Consider the following 18037-nt stretch of genomic DNA (forward strand, 5'->3'; position numbering starts at 1 on the left):
GTGAAGATGCTGTGAACATTCTTGAAATGACAACAAAGAATTTAGAATATTATGTACACTTAGTTGATAAATCAGTAGCAGGATTTGAGAAAATTGACTCCAATATTGAAAGATGTCCAAAATGCTATTAAACAGCATCACATTACAGAAAATTTTTTCATGAAAGGAAGAGCCAATAGATGTGGCAAATTTCACTGTTGTTTTATTTTAAGAAATTGCCCCAGCCACCCCAGCCTTCAGTAACCACAACTCTAATCAGTCAGTAGTCATCAACATTGAGGCAAAACTCTATCCCAGCAAAAAGATTATGACTCACTGAGAGCTAGGATAATTGTCAGTGTCTTTAGCAATTAAGTATTTTTAATTAAGGTATGTACATTTTTAAGAAATAATCCTATTGCATGCATAAATAGACTATAGTATATTTTAAATATAACTTGTATATGCACTTCCGTATAGATATTTTCATAAACCAAAATTTACAAGACTTACTTTAGTGTGATATTCTCTTTTTTATCTTTTTATTTTTTAGTTTGACTTTACAATAGTTTTTGGGGTACAGCTGGCTTTTGGTTACATGGGTAAGTTCTTTAGTGATGATTTCTGAGATTTTGGTGCACCCGTCATTGGAGCAGAGTACACTGTACCGAATACGTGGTCTTTTATTGCAGTATCTAGAACCAAACTCCCAGTATCACCAAGGTATGCCTCTATGTGTATATTAACAGGCATGTATACACACGTTTCCTTCCTAGCTGAGAAGGCCTAGAAAGCACCACTACTTTGCACATCTAGAACCCAGATTTTGATTTCTAGTACCATTCTCTAATAAAGGCAAGCAGAACTTCTAGGGGAAATGTCTGATTCTTAAACTGGCAGGAAATATTCAAGATCAGCCTGAAAGGTATGTTAGTGCCAGAGGCTGAGGTGCTGCAAAAAACAAAACAAAACAAACAAACAACAACGACAAAAAAACCCTACTATATTAGAGTATTTAAAAGTGACACTGAAGTCCACAGAAAGAGCTCCCAATAGCCAAAACTGGAACCATTTCACCAGTAAAATATATAAGATAGTATTGGATTATATCCCAAAGTATAAAATAAATATATATGCATCCATAGTGATTTATCAAAATGACCAGATAAATAATAAATTGAGAAAATAGATAAATCTATGTTAACAGAATTCTAAATAATTTATGTAGATAGCCTTCCCTCACACAGTAAAGCACAGTTTTCAACTGCATAATTGGCATTGGGCATAGTGACATACTTCTTAAAAACATAGTCTGGACAGAAAAAGATACATTTACAATGAAGAATTCTGAAAAACTCTATCTCAGACAGGTAATCAAGGTTATTATCAATGGTAATAAGTCATGCTGGTAGTTTTCTCTTGATACGATGTGATAAGAATGGCAATTTCACTCTGTGGTCTTCCTCTGGAAGACCACATAAACCCAGTACAGTCACACACACATACACACACACACACACACAGCAGAAAAATCTCAACTGAAGGACATTCTACAAAACAACCTGGCCAGTACTACTTAAAACTTTCAAAGTCATAAAAAAGTCAAAAGCAAGGACCCTGAAGAGACATGACTACTAAATGCAATGTGTATTCTGATGGGATCCTGTAAGAGGAAAAAAAAAAGCCATTGGGTAAAAACTAATGAAATCTGAATAAAGTGCAGGCTTTTCTTACTAGTAATATATTAGTAATAATTTCATAATATCAAGAGATTTTATTAGGGAAATATGTGTGAGGGGCATATTAGAATTCTTGGTACTATCTTTGCAATTTTCTGTCAATCTAAAACCAGAATACAGAACCCAGAAGTAAAACCATGCACCCACAGCCATTTAACTTTTGACAAAGTCGACAAAAATAAACAATCAAGAAAGGACTCCCTATTCAATAAATGGTGCTAGAATAGCTAGCTAGCCATATGCAGAAGAAAGAAACTGGACCCCTACCTTTCACTATATACAAAAATTAACTCGAGATGTATCAAAGAGTTAAATGCATGACATCGAACTGTAAGTATCCTAGAAGAAAACCTAGAAAACATCATTTTGGACATTGGCTTTGGGAAAGAATTTATGAGTAAGTCCTCAAAAACAATTGCAATGAAAACGAAAGTTGACAAGTGAGACCTAATTAAACTAAACAGCTTCTGCACAGCAAAAGAAACCATCAAAAGAGTATACATACAACCTACAGGATGGGAGAAAATATTCACAAACTATGCACCCAACAAAGGACTAATATCCAGAGTCTTTAAATAACTGAAACAATAGAACAAGCAAAAAAACAAATGACCCTGTTAAAAAATGGTCAAAAGACATGAACAGACACTTCTCAAAAGAAGACATGGAAGCAGCAAACAAACATATTTAAAAATGTCCATCATCACTAATCATCAAGGAAATGTAAATTAAAATCACATGAGATACCATCTCACACCCTTCAGAATATCTGTTAATAAAGGCTGCAGAGAAAAGAGAATGCTTACACACTGTTGGTGGGAGTGTAAATTAGTTCAGCCACTGTGGAAAACAGTTTATAGGTTTCCCAAAAAATTTAAAATAGAACTACCATTTGGCTCAGCATTCCCATTACTGGGTATGTATCCAAAATAAAGCAAATCATTTTACAGAAAAGATACACACATTCACATGTTCATTGCAGCACCACTCACAGTAGCAAAGTCATGGAATCAACCTAAGTACCCATCAATGGAAGATTAAAGAAAATGTGGTACATATATATGATGAAATGTTATATGGCAGTAAAAAAGAAATAAACCGTGTCTGTTGCAGCAACATGGATAAAGTTGGAGGCTATTATCCTAAGTGAAATATTACAGGAACAGAAAACCAAATACCACATGTTCTTTTATAAGTGGGAGCTAAACATCAGGTACTCATGGGCACAAAGATGGCAGCAGTAGTCACTGAGGCGGGAGGGAAGGAGGGGTACAAGGTCTGAACAACTTATTGTTGAGTAATATGCTTGCTACCTGAGCGAGGGGTCTTTCATACCCCAAACCTCAGCAACATGCAGTGTAACCAGGTAAAAAACCTGCACATGTACCTCCACAATCTAAAATAAAAGTTGAAAAAGAAAAAATATATATCATTATGCATAAAAAGGGTATATTTCATTTGGAGAAAAATACATGAAAATTCAAAATAAATATATATTTCAATATTTTATTTTAATTACCTCCTCTCTTATGATGATTCAAATAAAATGCTCAAATGAAAAAATAAAAATAAAAACTAAAACCATTCTAATACATACAGTTTGCTTAACAATCAGATATAAAGAGAACAAAGTTTGATGGTTTACCAACGTTTAATTTCAAAACATAGTACAAAGTTACAAGAATCAAGAATGTAATACTGGTATATGTGAATAAATTAATGGAACAGCATTAAGAATTTGGAAATAAACTAACATTTAGGGCAACTCATTTTCAACAGAAGTGTCAAGGCAATAGAATAGGAAAGAATAGTCTTCTCAATAAATGGGACACCTGACCTTACCATATACAAAAGTTAACTCAAAATTTAACCTAGACATAAATACAAGAGTTAAAACTATAAAACCATTAGAATAAGACATGCCTGCAAGTCTGTATGGCCTTATATTAGGAAAAGATTTATTAAGTAAGACACCAAAAGCACAACTGACAAAATTGAAATATTGATAAAGTAGACTTATTAACAGTCAAAACCTTTAAGCTTCAAAAACACCATTAAGTAATTGAAGAGACTAAGCCACAGATAGGAAAAAATATTTGCGAATTGTATATCTGACTTGTAGCCAGATTATGTAAACACACTCTTAGAAATCAGTAAGAAGAAGTGAACCCAATTAATAAAGGTGATATGGCATATATAACAAACACAAGAAAAGATGTTCAATATTTTTAGTCATTAGGAAAATGCAAAGTAATATCAAAATGTGATGCTACTTCATGGCAAGTGTAGACATGTAAAATGCTTTTGTTTTATTTTATTTTAATTAGTATTGTGTTTCTATTGGAAAATATATACAAGAAGTCTGGATATTTTTCTTGTATTATTCTTTTGATAATGGATACTCCTTTTATTTCATGTAATATTTTATTTCTGAATTCCATTGGTTCAATGTAAAAATTATTGAATGTAGTATCTCTCATATTCTTTGTCATATCACCTTCTTGTTTGCTACTTTATTCCATTTTGAGATGTTTCGCAACATTTTTGTAATCTAATTTTTAAGGATGAATATCAAAGTGTTAATATCCAAGAGGTCTTCTTTTTCTGCATGTTCCTTTTATATATAATGGTAGCATCAATTCATTTACAAATTAATTTTCACCATCTATCTGAAAATATTACAATATAAAATCCTTTTGTTCAATAAACTTTGCTTTGTCTGTTTCCTCAAAATTTTTTCCTGTTTTAGCCTTTTCCTTTGATGTGGTTGATTTTCTTCAAATCTTAATGATCCTTTGGTATCACAAAATATTTGAGAGTGAGACACTGAAAAGCAAATTGACAGCGTTGGGTACAGGATTCATGGTTTATCCACTGGGCTCCACTGTAGGGTTTAGGGTGAACCCTGTTTGCAACAGGAGAGTCCAAATGTACTATTTGTGGATTATTTCTGTTAGATCAATTTCACTAAAAAAGAATCCTCTCACCTCTTCTCTGAGTGGGGAAACCGGCTGCCAGTGTTCTGAGAGCTGAAAGAAGGACAAACGCAGACCACTTATGGCCAGAATGTACATCTCACTGTACTTACGGCAGTGCCTGGGGCTGAATACTCAGAGCCTCTTGAACTCTAATTCGATTGCCTGTTCTTGGCTACACCTCTTCAACCCTTCCTTTCAACACTCCCATCCACAATTCCTGTCTGAGGCCTGCAGTGGGGATGTTTGCTGGATGGCAGCTTTGGCTACAGCCCCTTGGCCCTTCAAGATCCCCCTGTCTTGTCTATCTGCTCTCTATTCTTAAATAAAGTTACCAACAACCCTTGCCCCCTGTCTTCTCTTCTCCTCCTCTTTTATCTTTATGATTTTTACCTTTAAAGAGTTATTCATTGTCATATAAAAAGTGTTTCAAAAGGGGAAAGAAGTAAAAACATTTTGCCTAATCTCACATCTCTGTATTCATTTGCTTAAAATTGTACATTTGCTCCTTGGGAAGGCCTTAAAATTGTCTTTTGATAGAGAATTCGGAAAGAGTCAGGAATACAAAGAGATCCCCTCTTACTGAGATCTTGCCTCAGCATGGTGCATTTGTGACCATTGCTGAGCCAGTATGGATGCGTTGTCATCCACCGAGGCCCATAGTTAGCCCCCTTAGAGGTTCCTCTGTGTGTGCTGCAGCTCTGTGGGCTTTAACAAATGTTTGTGTTCTTTGACAATGAAAGAATTGAACATTTTACCTGAAAAAGACCTAAACAATAATCTACTTCGAACTCTTAATCCTTCAGATGAGAAAACCGAGGGCGAGGCAGAATGAGGCCCTTTATCAACATCAAACAGCGGAAAGTGTGACAAAACTTTTACCTTGCGTTAAAACCTCCATTGTCATACGGTTTCTTCCCCTTGGCTTTCAGTTTGATCAGCTGATTATTTTGAAAATAAAATGTCAGCTATGTGAAAATTTTGGAATTTGTATAACACGCATTCCTCATTCCAACCCCCCAGATAGGAGAGTGTCTGAGAAGATCCTTGCGGAATGTGTGAAGGGATTGCAGGCTCACCCATGCCTGCCCTGCCAGCTTTCTCCTCCCAATTTGACCTGGTTTAGGTGTGCCTGCTGGGATGTATCCTGTTTTTAGACTCCTCTCCAAGGAAATTGGCTGGGGCCCTACTAAGTAATTGGCTTTTCAGGCCTGGTTTTGTCTCATTATTAGAAGGTGCTAAGGTTTGAATGTTTGTGTACCTCTAAATTTTATATTGAAACTTGACCCCCATTGTGGTGGTAGCAAGTGGTGGTCTTTTGGGAAGTTATTAAATCAGGAGTGTTTCACTCTCATGAACAGAATTAATGCTCTCATAAAAGATCTTCAGAGAGCTGCCTGGCCCTTCAAATTTTTTCTGCCATGTGAGCACCCACCCAGCTTTCATCCCTTCCAGAGGAGGCTGCAAAAAGACACTATCTTTAAAGCAGAGAGCAGCCCTCAGTGGTCTCCAAGCCTGTTAGTGCCTTAATCTTGGACTTCCCAGTCTCCATGACTGTGAGGGAAAAACAAAAAAGCCTCTATTAGTTATAAGGTACCCAGTTGCAAGTATTTTGTTACAGCTGAAGAGGTGGACTAGATGGAGCTTTGCAAAATTGGGTCTTTCAGTTCTCTAAGTTGTTCAGCTTCACTCAAAAAATAAGAGGACAAATAAAGATTTGATAAGAATCAGCAGTCAGGAGTACAAGCATGCATGTCATTAAAATGTCACCTGTGCTGTCTGGATGCATAACTTATACAGGGGAAGGACATGTGGGTCTAGTAAAAAAGGCATCCCTAAAAGTAGTAATGCAAAGCTAAGTATGAAAATAAGGCAAGGATATTTTATTTCTTTTCAAAAGCAGACATAGTGTAGACAGTATTTCTGGCCTTTTGTCTTTGCACTAAACATTTCCCAGAGCACTGAGAAATATTCGAAGTTAAATTACATTGTATATGGCTTTCCTTGGTGGAAGTTAATTCAAAGAAAAACTATCCAGTATGGTTAGAATTCTTAAGGAAGTATTAATCACTTAGAGCTCAAAACCTATTTCCAGATTGTAAACAATGTAATCATTAGCAGTTAGGTAAAACATGATTTGTACCTCATGACATTTTAATCTAAAATGATCTTTGTGCTCAACTCACATGCTAAATATGTTCCTTGGTGACACATAAAACCTCCTAGACTGTTCCAATATATAAATTTATGCCTTTTTCCAGATAATTTGTTATAACTCTTGTATTGTTTTTGTCTGATTAATCTAAAGTAAAAAAGAATATGTTCTTACTCCAATGGAAATTTTAAATTAACTTAGGCATATATCATAACAAGCAAAATGCTATTAACCAGGATTTTTGCATTAGGTTTTATCAGCATTTGTTTTCTTTGTATGAAGGTGTCATTTTAAATTACATAGTTTTAGTTAGTCTGTGCTTTAAGAATTATGTAGAATTATGAATTTTTTTAGAGTTTAGTTCAAAATCATGACTTCAGAATTAGGTGTTAATTTTTGCAATTCAAATTATCTAATAAATTCCATTCATGAGAATCATAGAAACAAAAAGCAGATGAACATATTTTTTTGAAACCCATAAATCTCAAGTCTGAAAGCAGAAACGCTACTTTAAAAGGAAACCTCTGGAATCAGCTATGCATCCATCTTGCTTTGCCTAATGATCTCTTTCAAAAGTCTCATTAGATGGAAATTTCAGTTATACGAATAGATTATCCTGTTAGAACTAGGATGCTTTTTACTCAACAAATATTCTTCTGCTATAGTTAAATCTTATTTCCTATTATTTCTAGTGAAGAGAGGAAGATCACCATTGTTATATGTTGAAGACCACGGTAAATAAACATTGTTTTCATATTGCCCCTTTCTAATACTTTTCTTAAATTTTTTGTATACTCAATTATTAAAATCTAAAGAAATGATGTCCACATACCAATAAGGTTACACCGATATAGAGTTATTTATATATTCTTTCTTATTACACAAAGTACTCAGCCTCAGAAAGTACTCAGTCTCAGTGCTTTTCACATAGATGACACTCAGATAATTCTTTTTTTTTTTTTTTTAGCTCTGTCTTACAGGCTGGAGTGCAGTGGCATGATCTCAGTTCACTGCAACCTCTGCCTCCTGGGTTCAAGCAACTCTGCTGCGTCAGCCTCCCGAGTAGCTGGGATTACAGGTGCGCGCCACCACGCCTGACTAATTTTTGTATTTTTAGTAGAGATAGGGTTTCACCATGTTGGCTAGACTGGTCTGGGACCCTTGGCCTCAAGTGATCTGCCCTCCTGGGCCTCCCAAAGTGCTGGCATTACAGGCGTGAGCCACTGCGCCTGGCCACCCAGCCACTCAGACAATTCTTTTGTTGTTGTTGTTGTTTTGTTTTGTTTTGTTTGTTTGTTTGTTTTCAGACGGAGTCTTGCTCTGTCGCACAGGCTGGAGTGCAGTGGTGTGATCTCAGCTCACTGCAATCTCCGCCTCCTGGGTTCAAGCAATTCTCCTGCCTCAGCCTCCTAATTAGCTGGGGTTACAGGCGCATGCCACCACGCCCAGATAATGTTTTTGTATTTTTAGTAGAGATGGGATTTCACCATGTTGGTCAGGCTGGTCTTGAACTCCCGACCTCGTGATCTGCCCACCTCGGCCTCCCAAAGTGCTGGGCCAGATAATTCTTGATACGTGATCAGTTTACTTGTTAAGCAAAAGAAAAATACAGATGACAAGATATAGAGATGGCCATCAGCTTAATGTGTCTAAGATTCAGTGCTAAGGAGAATAGCATCAATGTTAACATCAGTAGTGGCAATAGATCGTTTTCCTTGATGGGCTTTGGTGTCTTGGAGGCACAACTCATAAGCTCCAAAACATGCTCACATGGAAAATAAAAACACATGCTGCTAGCATGAACAAGGAATCCCCATTTTTCACACGGTCTTGCCACTCTTGCTGTGCCACTCTTGACCATGTCAACTCCTCACTGGAGTTGTTGGAGGAAGCACGGGATGCTGAGCAGCAGCATTGGCTCTGTCTGTGTGTGACACCCCAGGGCCCATCATGGTTCCTAAGCAGACCCTGTCCCACCTTGACACAGCAGTGCCCACGGAGGGGGGATAGGGAGAAGAGCAGCAGCATGTGAGCGGCGGCATTTGGTGGCATCAAAATAATGTATTACCGATTAATTGCCAGGTATGTGCTTGGAGTTCCACATATGGTACTCTCATTCATTCCCATAACATTTATTAATGGTTCATTTTTATGAATACATAATAGAGGGATAGAAAAGGTCAGTTCATTCTGTTCACCTTAAATTACAATGTTTGTAAGTGGTTGAGCTACAATTTACAGAGTTGTTTCTGAGCATTGAAGCCCTATGGCACCATGCTGCATGCCAAGCGGTGCTGGGCACTGGTTCTAGTTTCCTTTCATGAGGAAACTGTGAGCTTCTCTTCCTTAACAATCTTCCAGCAAGAATGCAGTCGGTGATGTGGTGAAGCCGGGAATTCACTTACACTCCCGTACTGGTCCCATGAGAAATATATACAGTAGATGTAAATGCTTCCGTGATCTAATTCTAGGCATTTGGTTACAGAATCCCATCCACAAATCTACTGAGCACCCACTGCTCACAGCACCAGGTACTGTCCACTACCTGGACAACGTAAAATCTCCCTTCTATATAAATCAAACCTGCTAACTCCAACACTAAAGTAACATTTAGACTTTTGAAGCCTGTTTGACAGTAAAGCAGATCATAGGCTGAAAGCAGAATTTCTAACATCAAGGAATAGAGTAGGTATATAAAATAAAAGTTACATGCACGAACAGCATGCTTCCATACCTACCCAATTTGTTTCTGAATTTAGTGTTTTACAAGGAATGTGGCATATCAGCATGCTATTTGGAATCAGAAATGTGGTACGTCGGCATGCTAGCTCAAAACCACCTACATTCTCTCAGCTTGTTATACCTTTTTCTGCCCTTGTAGGTTTATTATTAAACATTTAATTAATATCTCTGTTCTACTGAGGTGTAAATCTATTGGCTTAGCTAATAAGCAGTGAGGACAAAGCATCTAATAGCTGTTGGAAAGTCAAATATTAGAAATAAATAAAAATATTAGTACTCATATTTCAAAGCTGGTAGAGTTAAGCTTCTCAGAAAAAAATAAAAGTTTATTGTGAAGGACTACATGTAATTTGCAATACAATCCCAAATTTCTTTCCTTTATAACAGAATGAGCACCATTCAGAAGTGGAATTATTAGCGTGTTCTAATCTTTCATGCCGCACTAATCTGTTTAATCAAAGCTCCATCTCAGTTTGTCTAAGCATGCTGCCCGCCTCTGAAGGGCAAATTGCATTCCATCTAACAGCATGTGGTTTTAAAAGAGAATGCACTTGTTTTTACTCCCTGGGTAATGAGTTTAAAATCACTTTGTACTTTTGAAAAAAGGGCCAAGTTACAAGCAGCTTTGCTTATGTGACTATATTTAAAATTTACATAGGAATCTGAAAAATAGAAGACTCTGTGCTGTGCTGGTTTCTCACTTGTTTACAAATTTGTTCTAAAATACTAGTTTTCTTTGCACATATTTGTAGGCAACTTGGGAATTGAAATATGTATACTTTACATGAAGTTGAGCACAGAGTGGCAAGAGCATGACTCAAATAAGATTTTAAGACGACAAAGACAAGTGACAAATATTAAAAAACTTTGATTAGTTATGCCAAGTGTTCCTAATTAAAAACCCTCCTTCGTATCAGTTCTTGTGCAGCCGTGGCTTTTCACACACTTGAGGTTGCCTCTCTTAGATTTGAAATGTATCAACATAGTTTTCTCTAAATAGCTTTTAACAGAGGAGCAATCTATTCAAAAACCAAATAAACTAGAGCTGTGACAAGCAACAGGCCTACAGTATTTCTTATTTTCTTTGACCTTTGAGTATAAACTTTTAAATACAATTTCTCCTCTACTCTTTCCCATAGGAGCTGATACAGAAATCAGTGAGGTTTTTGAATGATATTTAATCAACCACGACAGACATGTCCCAGAATTCCTACCACAGTCCTGTTCCTTTCTGTATTTTTTTAACGTCATTTCACCACCCTCAAAGAAGTTCCTTAACCTTTCAGCTTCTCTGAAAGTTTAATTTAGAGGCCACCTATAATGGAAAGACTTAGGCCGGCTGCTAAAATCCACATCCCTGGGCCTTCCCAAACTGGCTGAATTAGAATATCTAATTCCAGGGCTTGGGAATCTGCATATTCACAAATCTAAGAAAATACTGCCATAAAACTGGATGACTACTCTGTCTATTGCTAAACCTGTCTGCCCTGAGGTTAAGGTTCTCTCTCTCTCGCTCTCTTTCTCCACCCCCCCCAACACAAACACACAAACGCACACACACAGACTACACACACACGCAGTCTTTATATGCCCTTCCATTTGTTCCTAGGTAATCTGTCTGTGGGGAATTGGTTCCAGGAAGGACCCCAGAGGATACCAACACCCGTGGATGCTCAAGTCTCTTATATAACATGTTGTAGTATTTGCATATAAACTATGCACATCCTCCTGTATGCCTAAAATAATCTTTAGATAACTTGTAATATCTAATATAATGCAATACTATGTAATAGTTATTTTTTGTATTATTTTTATTATTGATTGTTATTTCTTATTGTTCTTCCCCAAATATTTTCTACAGATGGTTGGCTGAATCTGCCAATGTGAAATCCCATGAATAGGGAGGGATGACTGTACCGTGTGAGATTCTACAGGCATAAATGTATTGTTTATAAGCTTTTAAACATTTACAGAGATTTAGAGATATATTTCGCCTAGTGGTATATTTAGTGGATATTGACTGGTAGGGGTAGATAGAAAAACTGGAAAAACATAGAAAATGACCATCTTTAAGGATTCTTCAAAACACATTTCATCCTTGATAGAACTCATTAATCTATTTCTAATTAAAAAAATTAAGAGAACATTTGAAAATTTGATATCAAACTGGATAAATGTCATATCTGCCTAATGAATGAAATGACAGTCTTCAGCAATGCACTAAATTCTTAATTGCACATGGGAAAAATTATGACATTAGGAAAACATAAACTCACCACTTCTTCATGTCTACATTTTCTCACATTAATGCCATTTATCTGCAATGAAAGGAAAAGCATAATTTCCCATGGCATATTGTAAATTGAGTTAATGTTTTGACCACACATATAGTGATAAAATGTGTACCTGTAGAATTGCATCTCCAATAAAGAGTAGTCCTGAAAGTTCCGCTGTGAATGAAAAAGCACAATTGATAATGCATTGACTATTTTTGTTATGCAGATGAAAGGACTTTTAAATAAATAAAGATGAAATTTACAAATATAAAAATTAAATGTTTTATATGGTTAGCATCTTAAAAGATCCACAAAAAATGGAAATTCAAAACAATATGATTCAGTCTAATTACTGAAACATATGCAGACATATTTCCATTTACTTTTACTATTGCAGACCTAACAGTTACTAAAAATGAGCCACTCTTCTAAGGGTAGAAGACCACATTTTCTCACACACTTAAGATTATTAGGTCTCTGTGAAAAAGTTTAAGACATAGACATTCAATCCGTCAGCTATGGAATTGGCTCCAAGTTCATTTTTAAACATTACATTGTTTTACTAATTTCAGTTCTTGAGACATCTGCTTTATATCTCCATTATTTTTCCTACAGTTTCTTATGAATGGTTAGCTGAGTAAAATTGCAAATGAGAACTGAAAAACAGATACTTGAAATTGTCTTTACTAGACGGGACTTATTATCATTAGTTTTGCATCTTTGTTGGTTTAATGAAACTACTGAAAAGCTGTGTAGTCCCTAACTCATACCTGCTTTCAAGGGTTCCTATCTTTCAGCCTTGTTCCCCTTCTGTGAGAGAAGTCCTCCCCCACAGGAGGATAAAGGGCAAGGACCCAGGAAGCAGACTCAGCCACTAATGCCTGAAGGTGGGGAAGCTGGAGCTAGTCAATCACATTGTAATTTATGATCCTTAAATATCATCTCACACTTCAAAAACAATGCCTTAAAGAAATGGCTGGTACACAATTCTCTAAACATATTACCTCTTTGTTCTTTGGAGATTTTTGAAACGACAACTGGAATGTTATGTTCTGCTCCTCCCTGAAAAGAGAAAATCATATATTGTACTTTTTAATCTAAAAAAATGCTGCTTTTAGCTAAGAAACCACACAGGCTCTGAAGGGAATGTTAAGTGGATACCAGGCAGAATTTAAATAAACTAGTGGAATTTCTCCTCTAAGTAGACAGTGCTCCCATGAAAATTATCTACCTGTTTAGAATTTTGCTAAAACATCCAATAATAACAATTGGCTTTGGAAGTTTTCATTTATCAACAAATATTGATTATGTATTTAGATAGGCATTCTCTTCAATGTCTAGCAACGCTGTCCAATAGAAATTCTCATTTAGGATTCCAAACACCAGATAATTATATATTACTGTTATCCTGCTAAGTTATTCTGTGCTGGCAGCTAAGAGCTTTTGGTGGTGCAGTGATCCGTTGGGATACCAAGGAAGCAGAGAGACCTTTACCAGAACAAATGGATAAACAAAATCGGAATGCACATATACATGAAAAATGAGGGATTCATCTGCATTTCCTTCCTTAGTATTGAATTCCTCTTTGTGTGAAAGCACGTACTAAACAATTTACAGAGTAAAACATACTGCCAAGAATATTGAAGTAGTACAATTTTTATTATCTATTTATGTATTTATTTATTTATTTTATTTTTTAAAACGGAGACTTGCTCTGTCACCCAGGCTAGAGTGCCATGGCGTGATCTTGGCTCACTGCACCTCCACCTCCTGGGTTCACGCCATCCTCCTGCCTCAGCCTCCTAAGTAGCTGGGACTACAGGTGCGCCACGCCCAGCTAATTTTTAGTAGAGACGGGGTTTCACCATGTTAGCCAGGATAGTTTCGATCTCCTGACCTTGTGATCCATCCATCTTGGCATCCCAAAGTGTTGGGATTACAGGGGTGAGTCACCGCGCCCGGCCTGCAGTAGTACTATTTTTTATTTGACGAAATGAGATATGAAAAAAGAAAGACAAGTAAGCTAAACTTATGTGAAAGAAAATAAAATGAATCCTTAAAAACTGAACAAAAATCCTGCTTCTGTATTACAGAGTTGAGAAGGTTAAAAGCAGTAGTGAAAAAAGGAAATCAGTACATAAAAGAATAAAGTGTCACATATAAAAAGAAGCATAGAACCTGTAACACAGCCCAGTTGAAAAGACAATCTGAATTCCATTGAGGTTGTTCTATCTTCAGAATATGTAAACCACCTAAGCTTTTGTTTCAAGTACAAAAAATTATTTTGGAAGAGATATTCTTTTTTCCCTTGCATGTCCATTTTTAGCACTGAATTACCAGTATACTTAAATATAAAATAGTCAATAGTTTTTTAGAAAAGCAGGAATATTGAAATTTTTTTTCTTGGCAAGTAGAGTCCTTTCTACTTCCAGAATATTAAGAAAAAATATGATAATTAAGATAATGAAAACTGTCCTACTCACACTGAATTTCAAACCCACTGCTCCATTCCCTTTTCCTCACTATTTCACAGCAACCTAATATTCATGCACCGCACCCCTCAGCTCTGTGGGGGAAGTTACTGGCGTAGGTTACAATGGCTCCCACTTGTTCTGCTTTTTGGTCTGTGTGTCCCTAACAAACACAGACTGTGTCTAAGATGACCCTGCCTCTGATCTGAGCAGAGATAATGATTTGTGGCTGACAGTGTGGTGGAAATTAAGTGCTTATTTAGCACACAGTAAACACTGAATAAAGGAGGGCTATTAGGCTAACACAGCCCATCTATTAAAATTTATGAGGAAACTCACATAGCATTAAAGTGGTAAATAAGATTAGCATTAATCCCTTCTAAGACCGTTAATATTTATGAGTTAGGACTCCAAATTCCTAATCCCCTATTATCTGTTCTATTTTGTCCCATTACAGTTATCAGTGTCTAACATGCTATTTTTTCATTTTTCACACCTACTGTTTTCTTTCACCTTCCCATTCCTAACTAAAATACACGTTTCTTCAGGGTGCAGACGTTTTTTGGTAGCTTGTTTTGTGCATTAATGTAAACCCAGTGCCTGGAATAATGTCTGGTCTATCTTTGAAATGTTTGTTGAGTTGAATGAATGAATGAATGAATGAATGAATGAATGAAGTCTAAGGCTTTTCTAGGCCTAGCATAAGGTCACTGATAGCCTCTAGAGATACTTGGAAATTAGAAAGAATGTTAAGGATGCATCTACGTTTCTTAGAAGGAAAAAGCTGGTTAACTCAAATGAATCATTAACTGATGAACTTTTAGGTAGAATTAAACGATGAAACAATCATCCAGATATTGTGATTCAGATATTTTGGGACAGGGAACAACAATGATTTTGCTGGTCTCCTCAGTGAGGCTGTTATCAGAGTATTTTCCTTCAGCTGTTTTTGCATTTCACCCTTTCTCTTATTCTGCTACTGAACTCAAATTTTTATTTAATGCATAGACTATTAATGCAAATTACCATGGCAGGACATTGGGAAACCTATTCTTGGCGTCCAGAGAAAAGGCTTTTGAGATAGAGTTTTTCTGAGGGTTGACTCAATAATCCCATTCTTTCCTCAGCACCCAGACTTGTACAGCAATCCCCTGCTTATTTGTGTTTCACTTTCTGTGGTTTCAGTTATCCAGGGTACAGTACAACACAACATTTTGTGAGAGAAAGGAAGCACATTCACATAACTTTTATTACAGTGTATTATTATAATTGTTCCATTTTATTATCAGTTATTGTTAAGATTTTACTATGCTAATTTATAAATTCAACTTTATCATGAATATGTATATGTAAGCATATATGTTATATGCAGTGTAAGATTCAATACTGTGTGCAGTTTTGGGCAACTACTGGGGTCTTGGAATGCATCTCCCAAGGTTAAGGGGAGACTATTGTAAATATCTTTGAAATGCAAAATGTAACTAACATTTATTTTACCACAGTTTTTCTCTTACATGTAAAATTTATCCTGAAATTTGAATGGTTTGGATCCAAACAGGGTTTTTGGTTTTCTGTTTTTATTTTATTTTATTTTTTTGAGAGGGAGTCTTGCTCTGTTCACAGGCTGGAGTTCAATGGCACGATCTTGACTCATTGCAACCTCCACTTCCCAGTTCAGGTGATTCTCCTGTCTCAGCCTCATGTGTAGCTGGGATTACAGCCACTCACCATCATGCCCAGCTAATTTTGGTATTTTTGTAGAGATGGGCTTTCAACATGTTGGCCAGGCTGGTCTTGAACCCCTCCCTGACCTCAGGTGATCTGCCCACCTCGACCTCCCAAAATGCTGGGATTACAGGCATGAGCCACTGCACCTGGCCTTTTTTTTTGCTTTTAAATTAGACATTTGGATCTCTGATGCACTTTTTAAACTAATTTCTGAAAATGACTTTAGTAATTACTGAATTTTAAGACAAAACTCAGAAGATAAAATTGGAACTCAAAATCATACTGCCTTCATTACTGGAGAAAATGTGAGCAGCTCAGCTGCTACAGTTAATTAGATTTAGTGCAGGGCCTAAATGGGGAAATGTAAGGTTTTCCAGTCAATAATCAAATCATGTGGCTTGTTTAAAACAGGTGGTAGGCTTTCATGACAGTTGAATAATAATGAGAATCTTCAAACTGCCTCTCTTCCAGTGCAGATCCTGGACCTCCGTCACCCTGAACCTGAAGGACGCCAGCATGCACTGTTGTCTGGCCAGGTATGCTCCTTTTTCCCTCCTAACCTGGAAACTGTTCATTTTTGAAATTTTGGCTTAAAACCCCCTCCTTTAGTGTCTCCTTACTTGAAATAATACACTTATGTAGCACTGGATCATGCCTGTGATTTACATTTATTTTGGTAACTTTGATCAAAGTCTACTTTCCTACTGGAGTGTAAATGGCCTGAGGTCCAGGCAAGGCTTTCATCACCATCTTCTCCCCAAGGCACTCCTGGCTGGGACTGTGGCTCATGACTGTGGTTTAGAGAATGCTTGAATTAACTGAGCATTGTTATCGTAGTTTATGAAGAAATACAAGATTAGGAAAAGGGAGGCAGTGTTCTAAAGCACAGCCCAGGTAATGTTTGCACATACATCGTTCAGCTTTGTAATATTCTTTTTACAAAGCATAGTGGATTTTATAGCTAGCTCTGTAGGAAGAAGGATATATAATCCCATCTAAAGCATTTTGAGAATGACTCTACACAATGGTTTTACCAGCATTACTGTGAAATACCACCAGATAAAACCTGGAATGCTTTTAGAGCATCAGGAGTCTTGCCAAGTAATCTTTTCAGTTCAATATTATTATTACTCCAATCAATCAATTAATCAATCAATCATATTATGGGCATGGGGGTGCAGGGAAGATGCATAGAGCTAACCACTATTTTTCCTTTTAGAGAAAGGAAACTACTTGTAAACAGAGAATAACAGTAATTAGAGTTAAGAGCTGCAATGGACAACTACAGAAGAGGCAAGTAAAGGAATATTACCTGGAGTTATACGGGCAAGTGCCATCATCCTTCTGGATGCTATCTTTATCTGCCAACATACTTCGTTTGATTTTGGCAAAAAATAATTGTCTTTCTCACATGCTATATGATTACCTTCATATGAAAGTCTAAAATAGGGAAATGGTCATTGCTCAGCGTTGAAAGAGGGGAGATAGGGGATAAAAGGGTGATGAATAAATATGAGATTTCTTCTGGAAGTGATAGAATGTTCCAAAATTGTCGTGATAGTTGCAAAGATCTGCGGATATACTAAAAACAATTTAATTCTACACTTTAAATGGGTAAATTGTATGGCATTGGAATTATACCTCAATAAAGCTATTTAATAAAAAAAAAGTAATGGTCTTTGAAATGATAATTGACCAGTGGTTTCAACTCATTTTTGGGACTAATCCATAATCCTCAATTTAAGCTTTACTGCTGTCTGCCCGTTATCTCTTTTTTTTTTTTGAGATGGAGTCTGTCTCTGTCGCCCAGGCTGGAGTGCAGTGGCACAATCTTGGCTCACTGCAACCTCTTCCTCTCAGGTTCAAGTAATTCTCCTGCCTCAGCCTCCAGAATAGCTGGGAATACAGGTGCGCGCCACCATGCCTGGATAATTTTTGTATTTTTAGTAGAGATGGAGTTTCACCATGTTGG

At 36.6% G+C, this 18037-nt stretch overlaps 1 protein-coding gene across 2 annotated transcripts in view; it reads right to left on the reverse strand.

The window, feature by feature from the left end:
• The window catches only part of SNTG1 (syntrophin gamma 1), an 859278-nt gene that overhangs the window by 300043 nt on the left and 541198 nt on the right, over positions 1 to 18037 (reverse strand). For both annotated transcript variants that reach the window (XM_058444122.1, XM_032759812.2), the window contains exons 7-9: positions 12871 to 12928; positions 11997 to 12040; positions 11867 to 11908 (exon numbers count right to left, since the gene is read on the reverse strand). In XM_058444122.1, coding sequence (XP_058300105.1) covers positions 11867 to 11908; positions 11997 to 12040; positions 12871 to 12928 — 144 coding nt within the window. The remainder of the gene's footprint in view (positions 1 to 11866; positions 11909 to 11996; positions 12041 to 12870; positions 12929 to 18037) is intronic.

This window comes from Hylobates moloch, unplaced genomic scaffold, assembly GCF_009828535.3.
Source record: "Hylobates moloch isolate HMO894 unplaced genomic scaffold, HMol_V3 SCAFFOLD_9, whole genome shotgun sequence".
Taxonomy (NCBI): Eukaryota; Metazoa; Chordata; class Mammalia; order Primates; family Hylobatidae; genus Hylobates; species Hylobates moloch.